At 45.0% G+C, this 27,264-nt stretch overlaps 1 protein-coding gene across 4 annotated transcripts in view; it reads right to left on the bottom strand.

Moving 5' to 3' along the window:
* The window catches only part of NTRK3 (neurotrophic receptor tyrosine kinase 3), a 372,106-nt gene that overhangs the window by 25,136 nt on the left and 319,706 nt on the right, over positions 1-27,264 (bottom strand). For 3 of the 4 annotated variants that reach the window (XM_047737521.1, XM_047737523.1, XM_047737522.1), the window contains 2 exons: positions 26,945-27,117; positions 23,425-23,668 (listed from right to left, as the gene is read on the bottom strand). In XM_047737521.1, the coding sequence (XP_047593477.1) occupies positions 23,425-23,668; positions 26,945-27,117 (417 nt within the window). Of the gene's footprint in view, positions 1-4,303; positions 4,379-23,424; positions 23,669-26,944; positions 27,118-27,264 lie in introns of all 4 variants that reach the window. The other variant, XM_047737526.1, reaches the window with a different exon arrangement.

The following is a 27,264-nucleotide window of genomic DNA, read 5'->3' as shown; positions in this document are numbered from 1 at the left end:
CCCTGAACCTATAAGGACATGAGGTACTGCATAATTAAAAGGCATCTCCCACAGGACAAGGTATTGGGTTCTCTGGCCAAGAGGCCATCGTAACCATCTTGAACTTCAAGGCTCAGGAAGCAACAGAAGGTGGAAAATCACAGTATTCACCGTCAGGGCTGTGAAACTATCAAAGTCCTAGTGTGTGTTAGAACACTCGCCAGCTCACAGACACTCTGCTGCACCCTGGCCCACCCCATGCCCTCAGCGGCAGCTGAAGCACACCACCGCACAGAGAGGGGTGAAAACCCTCACCCAAAGTACCCATTGTATGTCCTGGGCAGGCAGAGACGTGTAAGTGTTCTCGCGTTCCTCAGCACAACTGGGCCCATTTGGGGAGAGATATATACCCCTGGGCTTCTGGTGCAAAAGGGTGTGTCCCTAGCCAGGTTTCTAAGGAGGTCTCTGGACTGGGGCATACTTGTGACTATATGCTCTCACAGACTTCTGTCGAAGGCCTGGGCACTGTCCTTCCAGCTGTAACTATACACTTCCTAGAATTCTGACAGACCCTGGATGTGTGAGTAGTAGGGTGAGCCTTCTGGAACCAGTGAAAGGAGGGATATCCTTGTCAGCTCGAAATAGAACCAGACTTTTCCAATCCTTACCCCTGTTCCCAACTGGGACTCCACAGGGCACGGGGGTAGAATAGAGAAGCCAAATGATGCTGAGATGAGTTAACATCTTAGAAGAAAAGGTAGTTTGCTTGCCCATTTGGTTTTTTGTCAGAAAGGCAAAAGACTCAGCGGGATAAGTCAGAGGAGAGTTCCCCATGGAGGCAGATGAAGGATGCTTTGCTCCCTAGCCCTGAGTAGCAAAATGATGGAGGGAAACTAGACCACAGACCATAAGCAGTAAAGAACCAGGACTTGATGGAGTAGTCATAATCCAGTAGTTGGAAGACCACAGTGAGAGACATTCATATGCCTGGAGTATATACCTAAGTGACACTGACATTGTGATGATGAAGAAAACCCTTGGTAAATGACAGAGTAATAACTTCTCTCTACCTGTATGACACATACTGTGACACTGAAAGAGACACAGCCTTGACGCTCATTGAAATCTTTGGATAAATATGTTACAGAAGTCCAAGAAAATAAGAGCATCACAAGTGGAAATGCTCTCTCCTTTAGCATAAAAGGCAAACTGGAGAGGGTTATTGACATCTCAAAATAATTCCTTGCTTTGCTATAGCAGCTCTCTTGGGTGCATATAAATGATGGCTTGCTTGCCATATTGCTTTACCAGGAGCTTCTGCATAAAATAAGATGCTACCTAATTTTTTTTTTCTGGGAAGTATATAAATGTTCATTACCCATAAATACAAGGTCATGCAGTGAGATGGATATTAAGTATAACCATAATAAGATATGGTCCAGGGACATCCTGCTTCTTGCTAATAGCAGTCCCAAGACTGGATGTGGCCATTCTGTGGATTCCACTCACAAAGGCAGGCAGGAAATGTAGGATTCTCTTCAAACTCAACTCTTGACTCAGACCCCTGTCAGAAAACCTTTATCCAGCCTCAGACCTCCGCATGCATTCTCCCCACCCCTATTATCTACCCACAGACCCATGCACCGTCCCTCCTTCCAACGTGCGTGAAACCCAGAAACACTGACACACTGAAGTCCACTTCCACCTCTGCCTGGGATGGATGCCACAACAAGGAGACTTGCTCTCATGCCCCCCAGGTTTTCCATGCCTATCCCCATTCCCGATGACAAGGACGCACGGACAAGCAGGAGAAGTTGCCGTACATTCATGCACCGTCAGCAAAGACATCGACAACTGTCCCAACAATATCTATTGCTCCTGATCCAGCCATGCAAAGAAGCCCATTCGCAGGACCTTGCGGGTAACCTAGGAAGTCTTACCTCTCCTTTCTTTCTCCCATTTCCTGCTAATGGGTCTCTTTGGAGGAATGCTAAGACTAACTGCTTAAGGCAGGATTTTAGACTCAGAGCTACCTAGGCTTCAATCCTGGCTCCACGGTTTTCCAGTGTTGGGTTTAAACGTCAGTGTTCTCCTCCCTAAAATGGCTCTATGATAACTTCTTCATGGGAACAGTATGGATTAAATAAATTCACCTACTCCAAGTGTAGGTGTTCAACAAAGTTAAGCCGCCATCCCTGACCAACCCCGAGGACACTAGATGGAAGAAGAAAGGCCCTGAAGATGTCCTGAATGGCCAGGGCAAGTAAGAGACTGAGGGGCTTTCTATAAGATGCTCTCCCAAGTGGAGAGGCCCACAGGCTCACTCACTTTCTGAAAGTCTCCCCATCGTGTCAGTCAGAGGGGAAATCTAACTGTTGAGCAGACAAGGTATGCTTCCAACACCACGGCCACCTGATTCTCCCTTCTCGATTTCTGTCATTCCGAGATTTGTGAGTGTTCCTTGCTTTGGATTCAGAATGTATAAATCTGACTTGTTTCAGAAAAATTTTATCCAAGTCGTGGGAGCCCTCCTTGGCTAAATTAAATCAACTAAATAAACTAAAATACATTATATTTTTTAGGCAACTCAACTGCTTTGACCTCCCTGTCTAAACTTGTGTGCACGCACACACAGACACACTCACACACACAGATAGACACACACACGCACGCAACCATCACTACCACCACTACTACCACCAAACACTTCTTTTTTCCTTCTGTGTTTTATTTTTTTTCCTAAGGACCTACTATTCTCTTACATACTGTCTATTCTATTTTATTTTCTATTTTCCTTATTAAGGGCAGAGATTTTTGCCTATTTCAATCACACTTGTATCCTGTAGCTCACAATACATGGGTGTCCCAATTTACCAGGGAAGGTAACAGTTTATGTCTGTGGTATCGATTTAATTATTAATAGTTTCCTTTTTTCAGTCTCAGGGGTGTCCAAGTTTAGACAGTCAAATATACAGAGTTGATTAATAATAAGTAGTTGTTAAATTTAATTAATAAATTTGACCAAATTGATACTTTAATTAAACCTGTTAACTCCTCAAATCAAGAGTTTATCCTGCGGTGAGTGAAATACATAGGATGTTTAAAAGCATGAGAAGAGATTGATTAATCTCGTATAATGGTCCTGCTTTCAAAATTCTCACAAGGCTGGCAAACATGTTCATTCTGATAAATTCTAATTCTACACAGCTGTTAGTGTTGAAAAATCTTAAACTCTAATGTCATTATTAGTAACAGTGCCAAGAGGAGATACCTATAAAAACGTGATCCTGCTAGAACTTGGGAAGCTATGCCTAATTTACCTCCCTAGCCATATCACAGGAGAAATGAATGAAATTGGAAAAGTATCCCCATGCACCTGCCCATAAGACTGCAGCCTCCGGATAATATCACGTATTAGAGACTGGAGGTTTTTCACTTCAAAATGAACTACATCACACCCCATCAATATTTGGAAACAACATCTGGCCTGTGGGAAAACATTTCAAGATGGACGTGTGGGCTCCTGGACTGGGTAAGATTTTTAAGGCTGGATAGGTAAATTGTGTGGTTCTGTTTTCCCCAATGGACCATTCCCCAAAGGGAACAGCCCCTAGGCAAAAAGTGGAAGGAAGCCATCCAGTTCAGTCTGATGATTAAGGCAAGACAGATGGAACTTTGACTGATTCCACATTATGTCCGTCTCCATGCCCAAAACTACCACAGAAATTAACATGGGAATGGTAAAAACTTTCCCCTGATCCTCAGAGAGATGACTCAGTCATGGAGCTCTGTAATAACTACCTAAACATTGAATTTCTTAGACAAGTTTCATCTAAGGTCAATAGGGAGACCTGTGGTTCGGCAGATCCTTGAGCCTATGTGGCATTCTCAGTTCCTTAAAGGGAGTGTAGGCACCCGACATGTACGCAAAACTCAAGGTCACACTTCCTGAAATGCAAGAAAGCAGCCAAACCACCGTCCATGCAGAGCCTCCAGCCTCCACCACACACACAGGCTTGGACAGAATCCTTGGCAGCCAATTGAACTCCGGCGTTTCTCCCAGATGTGCACCTAATTTTAGCAGACTATGGCCCCTCCCATCCCCACCATGCTTCCTCCCCATGAGACATCCCAAGCACATCAATGGCTTTGGCAGGAAACTTCCATGGAAGTGAAATGATGTCCCTCTGCTGGGAGGCAGGGAAGGAGAGGAGGGAAGCAGCCCTGGCCCATGGAAGTTCCTCTCCAAAGTCTGCAAGCTGTCCGTCTGGGTGTGGACTGCCCTGCCCAGCCCCCTGGCCCCAGAAACAAAATCCAGACTCACTGTGGAAGCTGCCGACGCTGCTAGCCTCTGGCGCTGCCATGACACGCTGATCGGGCCCTTCTGGCATGGCCCTTCCTGACAGTGAATGGAGGAGAGAGCAGGGTAGGGGAAGAGAGAAGAGAGGATGAAGGCAGAGGAAGAAAGCATGGGAGGATGAAAGAAGGGAGGAGAAGGAATGTGGGTATATCTTTAAGTGAATGGCGAGTCTCTCCTGGCCACAGCCTCCAAATGCCTCTCACACCAGTGGGGGGGAAAGGCTGACAGCATCAACCCAGCTCCACGGTCCTCACTCAGGGGTCCACCCAGAGAGGCAACCCACAGCTCAGCAGGCACACCATCACACCACTCTTAATACATGGTGCCCAGCTGTCTTCCTTCTGGTTTTCTACCAAGATCCAAATGGCTTCCCACCAAGGGCTCAATTCTACTTCCAACAAGATGAGTCTCCCAGCCAACTATCACTCTGAAAGGAAGTGGGTTTTATCCAGAATTTTCACCTCCTTAATTCCAAGACATAGCACTTCTCCAAAGTTTCTGAGGGAATATTGGTCGTTCCTATCTCCAGCAGAAAAATCACTGAATTCACCACTACTTTCAGGGCTTCCTTCCCAAATGCCCATTCCCACCTGTCTGGTTTGGAAAGGAGGTGAGCTAGTTGGATGTCATCTGGGCGGATCCTCAGCCTTCCTCCTTGCTGTCAACAGAATCAGTGTGTATGTTCTCCATTACCAATTGGGAAAAACTCATTCCCCTTGAAAGGCCTCTTGAGAAGTCAGAGAAGTGGGTACGTTAGGCGGCCTTTGACAAGGGACATTCAGTGACTTAGCAATAGCATTTCTCAAGTGCTTCTTGTTCAAAAGACAAGAGACCTAGCCCTTGCTCTCATTCAAGCCAGAGGCAGAGAAACATCAGAAGGACCCAACAAAGAAGGATGTTTATGAAGCAACACATCTTGGTGCATAAACCAATAGGGTGATTCTGGGGAGACCATCCAGTGAGCAAGTGAAATGGGACCACTGGGTTTTGATGATGGTGAGGAATAGAGAGAAAGAAGAAAGAGAGAAATGAAAGAACAGGTGGTAAGTCGAGAGAAGAAGATGTTATGGGCTGAACAGTGTCCCCCCCCCCAGAATTCATTATGCTTAAGTCCTAGTACCTCAAAGTCAGAAATGTAATTAAGGTAAAACAAGATCATGTAGGTGGGTCCTAATCCAATATGACAGGTGTCCTCACAAGAATGGAGAATTTGGACATAGACATTCACAGAAGGTAAAGGATGTAAAGACATGGGGAGAAGACAGCATCTACAAGTCAAGGAGAGAAGCCTGAGAAGATACCAACCATGTGGACACTTTGGTCTCAGACCTCCAGCCTCCAGAACTGCGAGGAAATAAGTTTCTATTGTTTAAACCACCCAGTCTGTGGTATTTTATTACAGCAGCCCTAGGGAATGTATACAGAAGGTCTCAGGCAACATTGGAAATGAGTGAGCGCCACTGAGGAATGGCGGGTAGGCTGGCTGGGATGGAACGGAAGGGGTTTCTTGTGGGAGCAGTCAAGAAACAGCATGGCAGGGTACCTGAGGGCCCTGGAGGCCAGGGTAAGAAATTTATCACTTTGGGAAATGAAGATTCACTCAAATCTCTTAAAGCAGCAGCTGGGATGATGGAAGATTCGAGGAATATGGGTAGGATGACTCTGAGTCTAAAGGTGCATGCATTGATCCAAGAATTGGTCTGGTCAGGGAGTGCACCAGGGCAATTCCTGCCAACACACAAAGGACAGGTGACCCTGGAGTAAAGACAGAGCAGGAACAGGTAAAGAGTCAAGTACAAGTGATGAAGAGACAGATTCCAAAATGACTCAACTTTGGGAAACATCCCAAGAGGGTTTTCACTGATGCCAACGGACTCTTTGTTTGAGAAGCAGGAGGTGGCCATGGTGACTTTTACCTCCAACAAGGCAAGTTTCAATCACCAGCGAATTCTCCAGGGGAGGCTAAAAGCTTAAGCAATCAAAGAGAGAAGAGGTGGAGGCTAAAAATGTAAATCTGAGGTTTCCCAAAGTAGATGTCCAAAATAGCAGGACCAGAACACAGAAGGAGAGGAAGAAGAGAACCAACGGACGAGGTAAAGCATGGCTGGAACGGGGAGTCCATTGTGAAGCCAGGCATCATGAGGGCACTGAACAAGAATGCTAAGCAGCAAGGGAGCAGAGGGTGTAGAAAGAATGGGGCAGCTATTAATAATGTCATTCAACAGATAGTTCAGAAAAGGATTAGAGTTCTTAGAGGAAAGGCATTTGAATTTTTCCAAGATGAGATAATTAGTGACCCCCAAAATCTAGAGTCAATGAAGTGGTGAGATCAGAAGCCCAAAAATTAAGACAGAAGATAAAATGACCTATTTTAGTAGTTGAAGAGAGTTAGAAGGGGCAGAAAGGTCAAATGAAGATTTTTTTTTTCTTTAATGTAGAAGACATGGGTTTTCAAGCAGTAAGAAGGGAGAGTAGCTTCAAGATTTCAGGGCAGGACACAGACAGAGAGAGCAGTGGGCTAGAGAGGGCAGGTGACAGATGGTGAGGCATATGGGAAGTGAGAAAGAAAGCACACGTGTGAATTTGTAGATATGAAGGGTGAAATATTTCATAGCATCCCAGAAATATAGACTTGACACAGTTTCTTGCACGTGCATAATAATGGCTCTTTAAATGACTTTCCTGCTTTGTCCTACCTAAGCACCTTCTATTACTGAGGGGACTCAAGATCTCAGAACTGGGAAAAAAGCAAAACTGTGAGGTCATCTACTGTAACCTCATGATCAGCGCATGTGTCTCCATAACATCTCTCAAATGTGGTCATCGGGATTTCCTGGAAAATCCCCAAGGATGAAGAACCCACTATCTTACTGGGTGGTTTGTTGCATTTTCACATAGTACAGGTAAGTGCCTGGGGCACTGAGCTTCACCATCCTAGAGTTTTCCAGCCCTGCCACATTTGTGGCTCAGGGAACACATTGCAAAGCCCATTTACCAGACCAAAATGGTGGAGGACAATTCCCCAGAGCATCTCTGAATGGGATAAAAGCTGGTTTTGTGATTTCGGATAGTCCCAAACTGCAATGCCCTGGAGTTTCATCCCAGTTCAGTCATTCACCAAGAGGTGTACCTGCCTCCTTGTGCATTTCACTTAGCAGACATTTGCAGATAGCTCCCATATATCAGATACAGAGTTAGGGGATTGGACAAATAAGGCCTGGAATCCTCCATTTCAGAAATCCTGAGCTACTATGAACAAGCGGGTGTTGATAGATGCTCTTGAGAAAACATTTTCACAATAAAAATGTAAAAAAAAAATATCACTTACTGCAACATATTTAGAGGTATTAGGACAGCATTCAGCATCCTCATTTGTGATGACCATCTTCCCTGCTCCCAGCATCTCTTCCCTACTCTACAGTTTCACTCAATCTGTGTTATGTTTTTGGGACTACTCTTGGCCCAAATCACCTTCCTGGTGCTGGTTTTACTACCACCCTAGACACCCCCAAACTCCTTGAATTAAGTTCTCCTTGCTTTTTAAATAACCCCCAGTGTTTGCCTCCTCTTCCATAAATATCTTTGTCACAACCCCAACTAGAAAAAAATCATGGAACTAGCCTATTACAGGCTCACATTTCTAACTCTAAAGTCTACCTAACCTCATAGAGACCATACTGTACTGGTATACTATTTATAACTTCTATTCAAAAATGACCTCATGTTCCTTCAAAAATCTTATCTATGAATCAGAGCACTGAACCCAACACTGCTCTGCCCTAATTTTTTGTGTAATCTGAAGAATACTAATTAATCTCTCTGAGCCTCAGTTCACTGGCCTGTAAATAGGAATAATAATCCTGGCCCAACTGACCTCCAAGTACTTTGATGATGATCAGAGAAAAGCCTTGGATCTGAGATGGGACACCAATATTCTTGCCTCGACTCTACCACTAAACAGATGCATGAACTTGAGAGACACCTGCTCTCTCTTTCTCTGGGGTTCAATGTCCCCATCTGTTAAATAAGTGGGTTTGACAAGATGATCTCCAAGTTTATTTCTAGCCAGGAATTTCACAAATTTGCCAGCATAGATTGGTTACCCAAATTTTACCCAGGAATTTAACAAGGACTCTCACAAAATACTTATGAACAAAGAGGTCAGTGTGTGAATAAGAGTCCACAGAGGGACCATATTCCAAGAATGCTGATAACTGGATCAACACTGCTTGAGAGCAAGACTCCAGCAGCAAACCCCTTGAGTTATTCAGCGTTCTCCAAAATTAAAAATATGCTGAAAGTAATTGCTGGTACATTGCTAAAAGTTGCAGGTGGCACAGAACTGGGAGGAAAAGCTATATCTAGACCACAAGGAAATCTTGGCAGAGTGGAAACAGATCTACCAAGAACAGCATAAGGTCTTAAAAAACAAAAACAAAACCCACCACCAACAACAAAAACATTTAGAGGAAGAGTGAGAAAATGCAAGTAGAAGATAAATTAGGAAATTGGGATTCCAGTCTCATCTCTGTGAACTTAGGCATGTAAACCCAATTCAGGCCCACCTAGCAAAGTCCTCTCTCTCTACACGATCCTTCAACATAGAAAGATGCATTCAATAAACTCATACCTACACCTTATTAGATCCCTCCAACTCTGAGAAGCTAAGGTTTGAGCATGACTAAAGGGTTCCAGGAGAATCTTTGAATTGAGAGCACAGATTGGGATAGGATATGCTAGGACTGGGACAATATCACATAGGTACAACTAATTCCCTTTCCTATCCCCATGGTAGACATCACCAATTAATCCCACATGCTTTTTTATTGACTCTAGATACAACCACCAACTTCTTTGCTCATTCTATGCTGAGCAACCACTATCAATCAGAATTGGTACCTGAGGTCTACTAGCCATCCCTGCAGCATATAATACTTGGTATCAAGGCAATTCGATTTGCAAGCAATAAGTCCTGCTTTAGGTATAAAGGAAATCTAGCAACATGGAAAGCATTGGGGATTCTAACAGTAAAGGGACTCCCCTCTATTTAGAAATGAAGAATATACAATGGTCTCTTTAAGATCAGCATGAAATGGATGAAAACAAGAATATATGCCCAAGGTCATCTCAAAGAGTCAAAGAGATTGAGTGGCTTCCAAGCCATCATGACTCAAGAGTACCCTGATTGACACAAATGCAAAAAAAAAAAAAAAGTCTTTGAGAAGGGGTATTGGCTGGTCATAGAGACCCGGAAAAGGAGTAGACATGGAACTGGATGGTGGAAATGTTTATCCCTTTCTGGCTTCAGTCAGGGGAGTGGGGTGGATTAGGGCAGAAGACTTGCAGTATTTCTGAACCTACTAGGAAGCCAAGGAATCAGTCTTTCTTAGCTGGATGCTACTGATAATTTGTCTCATCTGACTTTCTTGCTCTGACTTCTTTAAGCAACCTTCTCAGTATGATAAGACTTCCCACACAAACTGACTTACTGGGAGTGAATGCTTTGATCATATAGCCTTTGAATAATCTGGACCCCTGTTAATAGATTGTCCTTCAGGTGCTAACTGCAGTCTCACAGGTCTTTGTCTTTTAATTATGTGAGACATTCCCTCAGGCATCTTCACTGATAAGCAGATGTTTGGCCCTTTGGTAGGGAAGCAGATCCAGATCCAGACATATCTACCCAGAGTCCCCACATAGTGATTATTGGTGTACGGCAAGGGGGGACTTACAAGCATCCACTTAAAATAGATTAAATGCTTAGGCCATTATTCCTTACCCATTATAAACATTTGACATAGAATTATATATATATTTTTAATTAAGAACTTTTATTCAACAGCATCATAAAAACAGAGTAGGTTCCTTTGCTTTCAAGGAAATTTAGGGTGTGTAGAACTACAGGACATGCATGGTCCCAAATAACTCAAGGACATGAATAAATAAGGAAATAGAAAGATCGGGAAGCTGGGGGTTGACAACCACTGGATGAGAAAATGATCAACTTCAAGAACGAACTGGACCACAAATCAATGGTCCATCCTGGCTGTAGAGGCCAAAGAACACGACTCAATGGGGGAAAAGGTAGCCAAGGTTGTCATGGTGATTGGCAGAGTGGGAGAGATGGCATACTGACCACCCCTGCCAATCAAGGGTGGGGCATTGATGAACTTGACTCATTTTTTTTTTCCCAGAGTGTACATGATCATTTACTAAGCAGATTATACTGGTGGCACTGGTGGTAACAGTGGTGATGATAGTAGTGATAAAACCAAGCCAACACTTCAACAGCTCTTGTCTATTCATGATCTCATGTTATGCATAAGAGTGAGCAGTGATCATCCTGCTGCTTATGACAATTAAGAGAAGAAAGCAGGGCTAGACTTAAACCATCCTTACGTAGATCTTTGTATATTGCCTATATATCTCTATCTAATATCTCTATCCAAATCTTATCTATATCTCTCTGTAGATAATTTTATGTATCCCCAAGGCACTAGTGCACATGGTGCACATGACCACAAAATCTTCCCTTAGGGCAACAAGGGATGGCACACACTTAGGAGACCTGGAGAATGGGCTCTAATTCTGAAGACCTTTGTCAACCATAGAATTCATGGTCTACAGTTATCAAAAGTTAGCTCCTAATTCGACCTACCAATTCTACAATGGGAAGCTCTTCTCTTGACCAAATACATGCTTCCTCTTTCCTTCTGGGCTTCTAACAGACAATCCCAAATGTCTAAGCCAGTCCCAGTGGAGTAAGTAGCTTTGTTTCTTGTTTCCTGGACTCCTCGCCAGGCTCTCCTCCCCTCCAATTTTAGTATCCAGCACCAAAGACCGTCCTGGGAAATACCTTGGCTTGTAATTCAAAATTATTCAAGATTTCTTATATATAATTTCTACCTTATTCACTTACATAGAGTAATGATTACCATCTATTGAGTGCCTCATAGGAACCAGGCAATTTGCATACATAATCTTATTTAATTTGCCTAAAAGAAGAAATTGTTCTCTCTTCCTCTCTGTTTCAGATGAGGATCCAAGGCTTTGAGAATTTAAGAAAATTTCCTAAGGTCACATAGCTTCATAAGCAGAAGCTCAGGATTCAAAGGCATATCTATGTACTTGACTCGAGATTTAGCAGATGCTAAAGCCCACTTTCTCTTGGGCTCTCCCCCACCCCCACTTCAATTTTGTCCTGTGGAATGAGCTAGGTCCGAAAACAAGAACAACCACTGTGTAAAAAAAAACAAAAACAAACAAACAAAAAAACACAGTAAAGACTGTGTTTAAAATTCTAAATTTCAGACGCTATATTGATGCAGTCCTCTGCCTCTTCTTCTTCCTCCTTTTCTTCCTCCTCTTCCTCCTCCTCCACTTCCTCCCCCTCCTCCTCCTGGTTAGACACTAAACAGATCACAAAGTCTTGGGTTTTGAGGATTAGGAGAAAAATACAATTCCCTACCAGGAGGAAGTCAAGGGAACACACTGTCTCTTTACATGCAAATATCTTAATTACAGCTGGTAAAGAAGATATTTGTATGGAAATTTATGTATCTTTATATGTTATGTATTCAGTTTGCCTCAGAAGAAAAAGGGGGAAAAAAAGGCCTTTTTACGCTTTGGGAACCCAAAAAGGGTCTGTTAAATTACAGGCAGGGTCAGGTGATAAAGGCGTGGCTAGCCCATCCCCCACAGAAGATGAAAGGAGTGGAAGGAAGCCACACCTTGGCTCCCCAGCCCTCCTAGCAGGGCCTGGGCCTCTCCTGTCTCCAGGAAGAGCTCCAGTGTAAACAGGCCTCAAGGGCTCAGAATTTTCTGATGAGGCACCTTCCTGTGTTATGTTCCCATACCTGTCCCAGTGGAGGTTAAGCCCTACTCTGACAGCACCCGTCCCACACCTCGCACCAGATTTCAGAATTACAAGGAGATGAAACCAAGTTTAGGAGAGAACACCCGGAGCTGTGCTCAGGGAAAGGATGTTATTTTTTGGCAGGGTATATTCTACAGATCCCTCGCCAATCAAGACACACCTAATGAATAAAACACACCCAGCGATCGATGAAAAGGCCATATTGGTTTCAGGGAGCTGCTCAGCATTTTCTGGGGGTTATAATGTCTGTTCTGTAGTATAAACCATGTTTCTCTCCACTAAGCATAGAGGATGAGAGACTTACCTTGCAGCAGGTAGAATTCTGGCTAGACATAAATGAGAACGTCCCACTTCTAAAGGGTATTACACATTAGAAAGAAAAAAGATCACTCTCTCACTGAGGGTGACTCCCCTTCACCACATCTGGAAGAGTAAGGGGGGACCCGTGGAACCCAGGAGAGGCACCAGAACAGAGTCAGCGAATCAGCTGCCTCGGGTGGTTTTGATGCTGTTCTGCCTGGGGCCAGAGGGGTGAAACATGACATTTAAGGCTCCTTCCGAGCTTGGCCGTTTCCTTAAAATGGAGTGATTTAGCATTTGTTCATCTCTTGCTAACAACGCCCGAGGGATGCACGCTGGGCTAGGTGGCCTAAAAGATACATCTGTAAAAAATGCATCCTGACCCACGATATTACTGTTAACTCTTTTTTGAGGTTGTGATTGCAAACGGCAAGAGCCTTTGAGCGCCCCAGGTCCGGCCTTCAGTTGACCTTCCCAGGCCCCGCTGAGGACATACTTGGCTGCTACCTCAGGACATAAGGCCTCGCCACCTCGTGCCTGAGGTTTCCTGGTTTCCTGCAGTCTGCGTTATCTGCCATTGCCTGATCACTCGTCCTCACACCCAGCCTCACTTACACTCAAACAGATGATGCATGTTCCATGACTGCCCATCGGCCTCTCTAGATCAGCCACGGTGGCCCCATCCTCCCTTTACAGACATTCCCTTCTGTGAACCTTTCATGCACCTGCAGTGTTGGCCTGTTCCAGAGCACCCTGCTGGTTTGCCTGTCTCCAAGCCACCTCCCCGCCTTGGCTCATGCTCACCCCTCAGACAGGAACGCCTTCTTCAAATTCAGCCCACTGACTACCCACCCACCCCGTAAAATCCAAGCCATCCCTCTGATTAAATGGTCTTTTGCAATTGGTAACCCTTCTGTACGATTTTCTTCCCTCTAGCCTGTGGGGGAGTTACACGTTTTCATCCTGCTTTATATTCCCTATGAAATTTTAATTTCCTTGGAAACGCAAATTGTCTTCTCTTCACCCTCGTGCACAGTTGGGGAATTGAATTGAATTCTGTCCCTCACACGGACCTTCTCAATGGCGAGGGGACGCTGCATAAGGGGAGATAAACAGCATGGACAAAGTCCAGCAGATGTTCAAAGTGGATTCTTCATCCTCAGGCGTGAGGCTCTAACACTGACTTTGCTGTGGAGAAGTCTTAGGGTATTCAACCTGTCTCCAAGCCTTTCTGAGGCTCATCCATAAAATGGAGGCTAACAGCTTACTCTGCTGCAAGGTCTCAGAAGACCTTCTTCTTTCCAGGCAGAACATTAAGAGGCTGGTGTGCAAACACAGAGTCCCACAATCAGATGTACAAAACGAGCATTCCTCCTTCAGTCGGTTTGCATGTAAGGACTTATGTGGTCAACTGATGAGCCACAAAGAAGTTATTCGTTCAAATACAGCCATTCATTCATTAATCCCCTCCTGCTACCATTCTTGTTCTTCATGCCACTATTACATGTGGCTGGAACCCGTAAGATCTATCCTAAATCTTGACAGGGGAGCCTACAGAAGGGGTCCCAGTGCTTAGCCCTGTGGGGCATGGAAGCCCCTCTACAAAGGGCTGCAAAAGCCCCACGACTGGATGCAGGCCAGAGGGAGCAGAAGGCCATGGCCCCATTGTTCTTTCACTTCAACTGAGGCCATGTGTGTTTATCTATCTATCTATCTGTCTATCATCCATCTACCTATCATCTCTCTATCTATCTTCTAAGGGCCATCTGCAGAAAAGGTTTTACTGCTATTAAAAAAAAATGTGTTGGAAAACTATGCATCTAATCCAATCTTCTACGTTGAGAGTCAAGAATACTGATCTAGGGGTGCCTGGGTGGCTCAGTGGGTTAAAGCCTGTGCCTTCGGCTCAGGTCATGATCTCAGGGTCCTGGGATCGAGCCCCACATCAGGCTCTCTGCTCAGCAGGGATCTTGCTTCCTCCTCTCTCTCTGCCTGCCTCTCTGCCTACTTGTGATCTCTGTCAAATAAATAAATAAAATCTTTAAAAAATAAAAAAAGAATACTGATCTAAAGTCAATAAAGTCAATATCACCAAAGTAAGTGAATGGCTGAACCAGAATCCAGCCCTGCAAGCCCCATCCAGTAAAAGGATCTGTGAAACCATCAATGGTTCTGAAGATGAAACTGCAGAATATCCATCAAACTCCCCAACAAGTTTCCATGAAGTGAGAGAAAGCAATGCTATAGGTGTGGCTAGTACCTATGAAGAGATGAGAAGCCTCAAGATAATGACAAAGAAAGACAGGAAGTGCCTACATTACACAAGGTAAACTCAGGTCCATTTATTTCCCATCAGTGGTCATGGCAGGGACTAAACATAGACTTCCTGCCTCACCATGTGAGTCACAGGTTGCCAAGACCCCATGAACAAAGATGGGACAGTGTCCTCTAATACTAGCATTCCTAAGCCCCTATGCAGAGATGCCCAAAATAAGTTTTCTACCTCATTGTTTACACCTCAACTTCCTGATCATCGTGTCCTTTCCAAGTCATCTGTACACCAGATTACTGGAGTGTTCCACGGCTCTGAACACCAGACCCCATTCTATGTTAACGTCTGAACTTTGCAATTTGCTATAGTTGCAGGAAGACAGCCACAGCACCGCCGGAATGTCAGGATAAAGTATAATACAGTCGAGGAAGTTTAGAGGTCTGGAAGTACTGAGATGGACAGAAGAACCCAGGTAATTCCCATACTGAGAAAACATCAAGAAAGTCCATCCAGCAATTCTTATGCATGCAAGGTTGAGTTTTGCCCAGTTGACCTAAGTATCCCAGAGAGGAAGAAGAGGGAAGAGGAGAAAGCAAATTTCATCACTAAAGTAGATCCAGATATTGTGGGGAGAGATTATTTCAAAACTGGAGGTTGTTCTCTTATTTCATCAGGAGGGGGAAAGGGCCTGGGATATTAAACACCTCTGGGCCGGGGCAAAGCAATAATAGAGATTGCTTGAGAGGACATTGGCTTTATTCTTGTACCTTCAGCCTTGTCTCCCTTCTATTCTAAAGAAACCAAGCCTCTGGTTCAGTTCTCATTACCCCCAGAACTTAGTCCCATAGAAGGTAGAATCTAAGAGAGACCATAAAACCAGGATCCAAACCTCAGATTTTACAGGTGGAAGTGGAGCCTTCAACTGGGCACAGAGTTGGCCTGGGGACCAAGATATCCTACACAGCACTCCTGTCCCTCAACATACTTGGGATTCCAAAATGTCTGATATTATTTGGATAATTTGTGTGCAAATCCATTGGCTTCAATCAAGGAAACAAGGTTGTAATACCTATAATTAGCATAAATCTATCCTCCACACCTTCCTCCATGTTCATTCCCTCTGCAACTTTGTGCAGCTTAATGGGTCTTAGCATTTAAGTTATTTTTCAGAATTCACTCCGGATGTGTGTGCTGTGGCACTAAGTCCTAGAGTAGCCATTCTGGCAACTAAAGCTCTGAGCATGCCCAGATGTCTACCTGTGGCCATGTCTCTCCGCCAGCACAGGGCACCCTCTCCCAAGGCATAAGGAAAGAATACACACACAGTTTAGGGACTGGGAACCTGAGGAATCCCAAGCCTTCCCTTAGCCTCCTAAGCTAAGCTCTAGCCCTGTCTGCTTACTCTCTAAAGACAGTGCCCAATGACCGCACAGCTTCGAAGGATTCCTTTAAGACTCTGGAATTATGGGGCGCCTGGGTGGCTCAGCGGGTTAACGCCTCTGCCTTCGGCTCAGGTCATGATCTCAGGGTCCTGGGATCGAGCCCCACATCAGGCTCTCTGCTCAGCAGGGAGCCTGCTTCCCTTCCTCTCTCTGCCTGCCTCTCTGCCTGCCTGTGATCTCTGTCTGTCAAATAAATAAATAAAATCTTAAAAAAAAAAAAAGACTCTGGAATTACAAGTGCTCACCAAATAGGGCTCCTTATAACCCACCTACCCCTCTTCCAGAACACAGGGAAGTCTGGAGCTCTGGGGCCTCTGAAAGGTGAATGAAGGGTAGCCCTGGGGCAAAGGGGAAGAAAGGAGAGACTATAATAAAGCAGTGGATCCCCTACCCTTTCCCCCCACCCCAACACTGCTTCAACCATAAAAGTCCTATTATCTTTAATAGGACTTTAATAGGACTTAGCCACAATGTGGCTAAGGGCAGTGTGGTTTTCTGGAATGGGTTCTGGGACATTAAAAAGAGTATTGGGGGAAAATTGATAAAATCCAAAGTCTGGTTTAGTTAATAATTTGTACTGATGTATTTTTTTTTTTTTTTAGCTTTGACAAAGGAACCATGGCCAACAGTAGGAGGAGGTGCATGTGGGAACTCTCTTTACCATCTCTGCAACTTTTCTGGAAATCTAAAATTACTCCAAATGAAATCACATTTATATAAAATAAGAGATGGGACCATCCCATTCTTTAGGAATGGAATATAAGCCTCCCCCCATTGTTCTCCTCCAGATAAAGAGGAATACGGGTAACAAATTATTAGGATATCCAATAAACAGCAAGGGACCAGTCAGGCCCAGTAACTGGGCTCTGGCCAGTGGACAGCCTGATGGAGACCCTCATCTTCTGATAGTGAGAATCACTTTTCCTGCCATGGTGCCTGGGTCTACTAAGGAAAACCTAATGGCTGAAACCTGAGAGACAAGTCTGGCTAAGCCCTCTCCAAACTGGGTCAGCATCCCTCAAGGACCAGTAGGCCCAGCTACCAATCCTCTCCCAGGCAGTTAAGCAGGGGGTCAGGTCTCCCTACTCTTAGCATTGGAGGAAGGAATTTAAGACTGACAGCTGCTTGCTCAGATTGGGGATGAACAGAGTTGTGAGAGACCCATCCTTTTAACGCTGCTTCAGATTTCCAGCTGGAGGAACACCTACTCGAGTAACAATCTAATAGCTCTCCAGCCTGAATCCCACCCCTTGGGAAGGACAACTTTTCTGATTGGTGGGGGCCAGCATGCAGGCCACACCCTTTCCCCTTCTGATGGGCATCTGCCTATCTACAGAGAACAGAAAGGAGCCAAAAGAGTTCTGCCCTAGTAGGGCAAAGTGTGCAATATTCCCAGGCTGCCATGACTGGGCAGAAAGCCTAGTCTGGGAATTCAGTATGAGGGAGCTCATTGTTGTTGCCCAGCAAGGCCACCAACGGCAACTGTTCTAGCACTATACAAGTACACATTATAATCTCCAGCTGTCTGGGTTCTCTGTCTCTAAGGGCATAGGACTCAGAATCTGAGCAGGGAAGTAGGGAGCTGGTTACTGCTAGAGCCTCGCAAAACCCCAACAAAGAGTGAGGGGTATTGGTGGCTTCATGTAATCCTGAAAATCAGTTAACTTAAATCACCATCCCTAGCTTTTTAAGGTAAAAGTAAGTTATGAGTTATTTTATAGCTCTGGTTCTCCTCAACACACTGCCAGCTACTTGGTTTCCATCTAAGGGCCTCTCCACTTGAGACCAAAAACTAATTAATTATTCGACAAAACTTTGAGAATTTATTTTCTTTTCTATTAACTTGGACACCCTTTGATTTTAGAACATTCCCTCTTTCCCCACCCAATCAATTGAATTTGTTTTCTTGTTGGTATGCCTTTTTTTTGCTTTCCAGGGAGATGTACAAAGGCACCAAGATGGCAGGCAGGGCCAAGCTCCCCCATTGCTTACACATGTCATGTGACACCTGGACTTTTCAAGCAGAGGATAAAAGGGACATCTCAGGATTATCATCTCCATCTTCAGGATGGAAATAACAGTAGAAAGTAAGGATATCTTGTCTTGACTTTCCTGATAAATCATCAGACATGGGATGCTATGCCATGAAATGTTGGAAGAGAAAGGAGTTTTCCCTCACCCATAATGGGACAGAGGTTACCCGCTGCTCACTACAACCCCTGTTCTTCTCTTCTACCTGAGGCCACAGCTACACTCCACTTCTCAGGCTCCTTTACAAATGCTGAGACCATGCATGTGTTTGGGTTCTTGCCATGAGAAGTGACAGGACCCATTTTCAGGTCGGGCCCATTAACCACATGCATTCCTTCATGCCCATTTCCTCTCCCAGTGGTGGAATGGGGACAGAGGCCTAGGTTGACCAAGGACATCACACAAAGAAGAGGGTAGAGCTACATCAGCCAGAATGACATGGAGGAGGGGTTATTTCTCTAACAAGTTCACCTGCTCATACTGTTCTATGACCTAGAAACAGACTTCTATTTGTGTTGGAACCATTATATATATTTTTGCATCTACTTGTTATAGCAGTTAATGCACTTAGGTAAACCTTATTCAAATGCCCATTTTGGAATTGGGAAGACATTTGTATTTTAGCTCCAATTACAGTTAAGAGTAATTAATATTTATTTAACATTAATCATCTTAAGGGGTTGATTATTTATTAACTCTTAATCCTCATGGTAAAGGCATATGATAGTGACTAGTAGTCCCATTTTACAGTTGGGGGCACTGAAAGGATAAATAACTTGCCCAAGGTCACATAGCCAGGGATGATAGAAGCTGAGAAGCAAACCCAGATAGCACGGGTCAAAGAGATGACAATTGTCATCACTGTCATGGAGTCACCATGACATCCATAAAATCAAATATTCTACCAGTCAAATCAGTTTATTGTAAATCGTTCCCACATCCTAAGGGGTAACTGTTGTCATCCTCCCCAGGGGTTTCTAGATACCCTGATCTGGCATCTCCAGCTTAGCACTCAGAACTTGTAATCAGCTGCCTGACTTGCCTATGTCCCCTAAACGTGTCTGCCTGGATTTCGGCATACCGAAATGGTATGGTATGGCTCCTCTTGGTCTGGCCTAATCTATGTCTTGCCTAAATCTGAACTCCCATTCTGACTTTGCCCATTCATTCATATTTTTATCAGGCGTCTACAATGCTAGGCACTGTGCTAGGCATAGAGCATACAGGATGAGCAGGAAGGCATGCTCCTGATCCTCTGGGTGAGAAGGATCAGAGGACTGGGCCCTCCGATTCTGTTCTTCTGTTCTGATCCTTCCCGCCCAATAAACCCTAACCTCCCCCTCTTCAGAACATTCAGAACTTTCTTTGATTCCAGATTTGACCTCTACTTTCTTAGTGTTGTGCGATGGTCTCAGAAAGATATGATGGTACCAAAAATCCACAATTGTCCCTGCCAGTTTAAAAGCAATCTCAGAAGTGTTGAGGGGGTAACCCACAGGAAGAAAAGGTATTGGCCACTGGGCATAGTTTTTTGTGTGTTTTTTGTTGTTGTTGTTGTTTTTGTTTTTTAAGATTTTATTTACTTATTTGACAGACAGTGAGAGAGGGAACACAAGCAGGGGGAGTGGGAGTGGGAGAGGGAAAAGTAAGCTTCCTGCCCTTCAGGGAGCCTGATTCGGGGCTTGATCCCAGGACCCTGAGATCATGACCTGAGCTGAAGGCAGTTGCTTACAACTGAACCACCCAGGCGCCCCTGGGCATAGTCTTAAGAAGAGAGGACAAAGGACTTGGCACTCTAGTGCAGAAATGTTTGTTTTTGCTTTCTACATATGTCACAGGAAATTAGACAGTTCACCTTTGTAAATCGTTTGCATATCACTCATACATGAGCCAGATGGCACCTCTTTAAGAAATTAAAAATAAAAAAGAAAGCATATAAGGAGGAACTTAGCTCCTTCTCTCTTCCTGCTTTTGTATACACACCTTGGATTCTGCACTGGGCAGATGAACACTCATGAGTGCACGTGTACACACACACACACACACACACACACACACACACACACACAGGGCCCTGGATTATCTGCATTTAACTGAATCAGGCACCAGGAACTCCCCACAAATTCCTAGGCTCAACGGATTTCAGTAACCTACAGTAGCAAATCTGTCCCAGATGTCAGCTTGCCGAGAGAATCCTTCAGTGCTCCTGTTAGATGATAAATCACTGCATTCCCCCAGAGCCTCAGTTGGTGTACCAAACAAAAAAATGTTTTATAAATCACCTGAACATGAACGTCGCTGTAAGATCATGAGGACCATATAAACACTGACCAGAAGCACAAGCAAGTGCTGACGATCCAGTCTCTCTATTTAAGTTCAAACTTAAATGGGAGGGAAAGTCTCAGGAGGTGGTCAACTTAAAGACCCCATTCCTTGGGGGGTAGCTGCATGATCCCAGTTTATCTTCCAGTGATCAGGAGGTCCTTCTCCCTGACCCAAGAATGACATCTGGAAATCTTATTATCCCTGTGGTTCTCCTACCTTGGGTATGAAGGAAACCACAGTTTACCGAGCAAAGCAACGTATTCCAGGCTCTTTACACAAAGTAACTTGTTTAACATCAAGATAACTCTGCCAAGAGACTGTGTTTGTCCTCATTTTTTAAATGGGAAAACTAAAGAGAGGTTAGGGGAAGTGCTTTGGGGGTCCCCAGGCCGCTAATGGTGGTGTGAGGTAAGATTAGGTCCTGATGCAGAATGGCTTTGTCACTCTGATGTCTTCCAATGTGGATAACAAGACTTTGGAGTTCATTACTGATGTGACCTCTGGCAAACCTCCTTCTGCCCTTTGTTTTGCAGAGGGGGAGGGTGGGGGAGCTGTGCATACATTAGGACATCATGAGCAACTGAACATGAGGATATGACACACGCTACCCTTGGAACATGGAAAGTACAATATCTACCCACCATCAGTGGGATAGGAAGTTTTCCACTGTTTTTACTACAATAGCTCTTTTTTATTTCATATTCCTTGGGACCAAAGACACACATTTTCAAGCCAGTTGGCCTCCTCTTACACCCGGCATAGAACTCATGAAAAAGGAATTGCAGATACCTGAACAGTGGACCATTTCCACGTTGCCCTCCCTTCCTCAAGTTCCAATCAGCCCTGGTGCCCACAGAAACAAGATGGATTCACCCCCTTGTTGCTGTCCCGGGAGTAAAGGGCATCCGTTCCCAGCTGTTAAAGCCAGAGCAAAGCAGTATCACTGGATAACTGGTAGATGTGATTTTTTGACTCTTTGAGTCAGAATCAAGAAACATGAAGGGCACTCCATGAAGTAAGTTTGAGAGCTGAGTGTGCACACATTGTGGCCAGACACTGCTTCCCAAGACCGTGGTAAAGCCAATGGAGAACAGATTGGCATAATCACATATCTGCCACACACAGAAAAATGATAATCCCTTCCTTGTTTTTATTAACACCAACATAAATCTGAGCTCAGCGGGAAAGGCCAGCAAACCCCATTATGGAGGGCACAAAGGCAATTAAAGGGTGCCAACTCCAGCTAGACTTAAAAAATCTACAGCCTGCAGGCCCCTAGTAACCACACCAATGCCTCTCTTGGAAATGAGTGACAAAATTAGTCTAGATGCTACAGAAAGACTCTGCATTGATGTTTCCTGGCAGGTCTGCCCTGGCCATCCATCTGTGGTGACTGCTGCATTGTGCTGCCTTTTCCGTATCTGGGATATTGGACAGGGTAGGTGGCTTGAACAACTGCCTAGCTTGCTCGGACATACTACCTTTCCTGCTGTTCAGTCTACTTGGCATCATATTCCCTCATGATAGTATATCATCTGCCATCCTTTGGTTGTACCATGCACAAATCATTTTCTAGCCACAAATGGGCATTTCTCAAATATTTCATTTTTCTTCAGGCTATGGCTAAAATGAACTGTCTTGAGTGACCAGTTCTAATGTCTGGGCAACGTTGTTTAGGCAATGCCACCAGGAGCATCCAGACAGAAGAGATCTGCACATTCTAACCCCAAACTCCCAGCATCTTAATCCACCATGCTTAAGCCAACAGGACGATGGTATCTGGGCTCTTTGACTCACAATATGATCATTCATTCCCTATGAAGAAGACAAAACCAATGACTTCCATGCTTCTTGACCTCCAGAACTCTGCTCCACCCTCTTCTTATACCACCTACCCAAACTCCTCACCCATTCAATGTCCCCGAGGTAAATATTACATATTTCTTGAGGCATGTGCCTTCCAATCAGTTTGCAAAGGTAATGCCATCTCTGTATTTTTAGCTGCTCCCATATTTTCCTCTTTTGCAGCAAACAACACTCATGCCCACTTGTCTTTTCCCTGGCAATAATAACACTGTCAAAACCACTCAATAATCCACTGGAACGGGTCTGCCAAAGACTAAGGGAACAAACAATCCTGGGAGCAAAGTAAAACACGTCTTAATGTAAAGTGGGCCACCGTATAGAAGTAAAATTGAATGTGATGCCTCCTATCACAATCAGAAAGCTTTTTCTAAGACCAACCTCCAACTCTCTCCAAAGTTGGCAACAAGAACATGCTTTCTTGTTTCATCTTTCCTACATCATTCAGGTGATTCGGCTCAGCAGGACATTAATGATTTCTGTTACTTTACTGTGAGTTCTGGCTTCCCATCAAGCTCTACCTTTGAAGACAAGATAAGCCTACACGGTCACCAGATGATTTGAGAGAACAAAATGTGTTGTGGGCAGGGCTGGATCAGGGACTGAGTTGGAAGGTGTTAAAACATAGCACCAAGTTGAGCTTGACTATTCGTGCGTTTGGGCATACGCATGTATGTATGAGTTTGTTTGCAGGAAGAATGAGTATTGATGTAAGAACAAAATGCATATGCCCTTGCAATGTAAGAATACTGGCAAGCTGAATGTCCAAGAGGAAAGGAGGCATGAGCTATCGAGAGAATAATAAACAGGTATGTCAAGATGTAGGAGTGGCCAAAGGATAACCATCACGTGTATGTCTGGGCATGGGTGCATATGTGTGTTCTCTGGAGTGACAGGGTTAATGGACAATGACAAAGACATGTGAGCAAGGTGTTAGCTCTGCTGCTGAGTCCTGCAGCTGGAAAAGCCACCTTACCCTGTAGTAATCAGTGCTGTAGACATCTCTGGACATGCCGAAGTCCCCGATCTTCACCAGCAGATTGGCTCCAACCAGGCAGTTCCTGGTGGCCAGGTCCCGGTGTACGAAGTGCTGGGAGGCCAGGTACACCATGCCTGAGGCGATCTGACTGGCGATGTGGAGCATTTGGGAGAGCCCCAGCTCACCTTTCGCCTGGCGTGGCTGCCCATCCACAAGGATCATAGCATCTGGCCCATGGGCCCTGTGAAGGGTGGGAGAGAAGACAAGGGATAGGGGGAATTCAGGAGATCAAGGGGAACAGCCTTCTTGATTCCCTGCTCCCTGGAGTACATCACAGAAATGCATAAAATCTCTCTTAGCCAACTTATTGCCTATTTCTATCTATCCAACATTACATTATGTGAGGGTGCCTATGGGCACAACACCACAACCAGATTCCCAACTAAAATGATGCAGATATAGTCTAATGTACCAGGAAACAAACCCACTCTTTTAAATATCTTAAGGCTCTGAAGCGGTTTCCCCAGCTCTAGATATCCACTATAGAATCGTTAATAAAACAATTAACTCTTCCGGAGTTCCTACTGTTCCAAACCCTGCTCTAAAGATCTCCAATCTATTTTTTTTTTAGATTTTATTTATTTATTTGACAGACAGAGATCACAAGTAGGCAGAGAGACAGGCAGAGAGAGAGGAAGAGAAACAGGCTCCCCACTGAGCAGAGAGCCCCATGTAGGGCTCGATCCCAGGACCCTGGGATCATGACCTGAGCAGAAGGCAGAGGCTTTAACCCGCTGAGCCACCCAAGCGCCCCCAAGATCTCCAATCTATTAATTCACTTAATTCTCCCACTCCAATTTTGAGTTAAAGAAACGGAGGCATAAAATGATCAGATCACATGGCCAAAGTCACAGGAGTGCTGCAATGGCCCAATGGGTAATCCGGAGGCCAACTGAAACCAGACCTGTGGCTCTAGAAAGCATTAAAATCTAAGGAACATCAGCAACTGGGCTGAACAGATTCCTCGGCCCCGCCCCCTGATTCTGATTGGCTGCGTGAGCTAGATCATTTGTATTTCTGACAAATTCCCAGGTGCAGATGCTGGCACCTGTCCGGGGTGGGGGGGGGGGCAGTCCGCGCTGTAGGTAGCAGGAGCCTTGAGTTCACATTCCTACCCTGCCCACCACACTGCTTAGGACTGTATAACTTTTGTTAGTAGCAGGGCCCGGTGGAGAGACCCTTCGGATCTGGGAAGCTAAGGCCTTGCGAAGCCCCAGTTTCCCCTTCATCCCAAATCAAGGCCCCAGATTTGTTATCCTAACGCTTTGCCTTGTCATATCGGTCACTTTTAGTATTCACTCTTTTCTCCAGAAAGCCCAATGAGCCGTAACCACACCCAGAGCCCTTATTTATGAAGTTGTGGACCAAGGAGCCCTGGTGTACAGCGAGGCCTTGGCCTGTTTTACTGCTTCTCCAATTTCCACTGAAAGGAGTCGTTAAATATGAACACATTCATTTTATTGTCTCCTCTGGGTTCTGCCTACTTCATCCTCCAAAGGAGAGCTACCGCGTCCGCCCGCAAGGAAGGAGCATCAGCAGGAAAGCCCGGGCTCGGGTTGACCAGGAGAGGACACTACCACCTGCCCCTAAAAGCCACCAACGAGCTTCTCTACTCTCCTCCTCCATCTTCCCTTATATTGAGCATGACAGTGGCACCCAGAGCTCTCTGCAGGCCTGTCTGTGGCACTTGGGGCTAAAGGCACTGCTGATCTATGGTGTGGGATTCCTGGGAAATGGAGCACATCCCTCAGACCGTCCCAGGGGGAAGCAAACACAGCACAAAGATCTTGAATACTGAGAAAGGGCATTGCCTGTACTAGTAACTGTCCCTGGTTCACAGTCCTGATAAAATACTAATTGTAATAATTTAATAGTAGCTATTATCGACTGAATACCCAGCTACATGGAAAAGTCATTTAGGTATTAGACAAATATAATCACTTAGTACTCATAGTAGGAAACCTGTGGAGCAGTTATTATTAGTCTTGTTTTCTAGAGAAGAGAATTACAGTTTAATAACTTGCTCCAGGTTACATCACTGAGACGTGACAAATTCAGGACGTGAACCCAAGTCTGTCTGATGAGAAGGACTGAATTCTCCAAGAAAGGAATAAATTTCATTGTGAAAACCCAAGTTCAGGGGGTTCAAAACATCCTACGGATATTTTCCATTCTTCGGGGGCCATTTTTGGAAACCCAGCTCATAAGAAGAGTTCATTATCTGCCACCAGCCCTTTCTAGGCCCCCTCAAAACCACGGCATTTGAGTCAATGTCTCACTTGAAGGAAATGCTCCCCAAGTTTTGGCCAATGGGCTAGCATGTTCCATTGCCTCCATGGGAGCTCTGAAGATGCCATTATCAGTGATGGGATGCATGGATATCAAAGGAACCCTAAATGTCAAGGTCCTGATTGATCCATCTGCTTTCCAGGACCTGAACTCCACACACCTCACACACAGCCACCCCCTCCACATCTGGGCACTACTTGGAAGTGGCAGATGCAGGAGGCAGAAAGTGTGAACTCTGCTCTAGTGGTGAGAAGCTATCTTCCCTGGGGAAAGCTGTCTGCCCCCCTGCCCTGCCACTCCATCCAGAACCTTCTGGCTGAGGTTTCAGTCTCTTACTAGCTCCATCAAGAGCATCTCGAAACCTAGGTTGACCTTGAGCCAGGTTTGGGGAAACCCCCTTACAACATATCTAATCTTTCTAGAACAGTGCTATCCAAATGAACTTTTTATTGATGGAAATATTCTACGCCACACTGCCCAATATTGTAGCCACTAGCCCCAGGGGACTACTCAGTACTTGAAATGCGGCTAGTGTGACCAAGGAACTGAATTTTTAAATTTGATTTAAGTCATGTACATTTAAATTCAAATATCCATAGGTAGCTACAGCAGTGGACAGCATGGTTATAAATTTATCCGAAGAAAATCTGCTCTTCTTTCTCAACCATCTCTGTCTTCTGATGAACTTGCAAATGTGTACTTCCTTATTCATCCTAAGAAAAGTCTCCAGCACAAAGGTTTCCAGCAGACCTTAGCTCCATTTTGCAACACTTAGAAACATAAGGCACCAAGAGAGACCACCATTCAGATCGCCAAGAGAAAAGGGGGCTCTAGAGTCTCGGAGTTGAGTTACAGGGTGCCAGGCCCTCTGGGCTCCCTCCTTAGATTCTTCCAGACCCTGCTCTTATGGTCTGTTCACCTTGTGGTCAGGAAGAAAATACTCCCTTGTCATAGCATCCTTAGTATTTCCCCCTAGAAATCAGTGACAAAGGCCAGCAGAAGCTCGTTGCTCGGGAACTGATAGGAAAGATGGAAAGTTTGCTTCTCATTTCTAATCCCTAGACTTAGTGTTCAGAGGGTCCGTGTGACTTCTGGCTCCAGGGAAACTGTAGGGTTTCAGGGGGGACTGGCTGTGGGGTTAGGGGTGGGGGCAGCAGTCCTTGCTTACCTAAGGAACTTGTTCAGGTCTCCATGCTTCATGTACTCAAAGACCATGATGAGCGGGTCCCCATCACCACACACTCCGTAGAACTTGACAATGTGTTCATGCTGCAGGTTGGTGAGCAGCTCAGCCTCCCTCTGGAAATCCTTCCGGGCAGCCAGGGTGGGATCCTTCAGGGCCTGGAAACAATGCAGGACATGGGTTTTAGCAACCCAAAGGCAAGGGTCTGTCTGCTCCCCTCCTGGGAAGAAACTTGCCCATGATAAAGACTGTTGGTTCCCAACCAGTCAGATTGCGATCAGTGTTTAAAGGCCATGAGGTGACAT

The sequence above is a fragment of the Lutra lutra genome, chromosome 7 (genome assembly GCF_902655055.1).
Source record: "Lutra lutra chromosome 7, mLutLut1.2, whole genome shotgun sequence".
Classification (NCBI taxonomy): domain Eukaryota; kingdom Metazoa; phylum Chordata; class Mammalia; order Carnivora; family Mustelidae; genus Lutra; species Lutra lutra.
The sequence above is the reverse complement of the archived record's forward strand: the minus strand, read 5'-3'. Positions and strand labels throughout refer to the sequence as shown.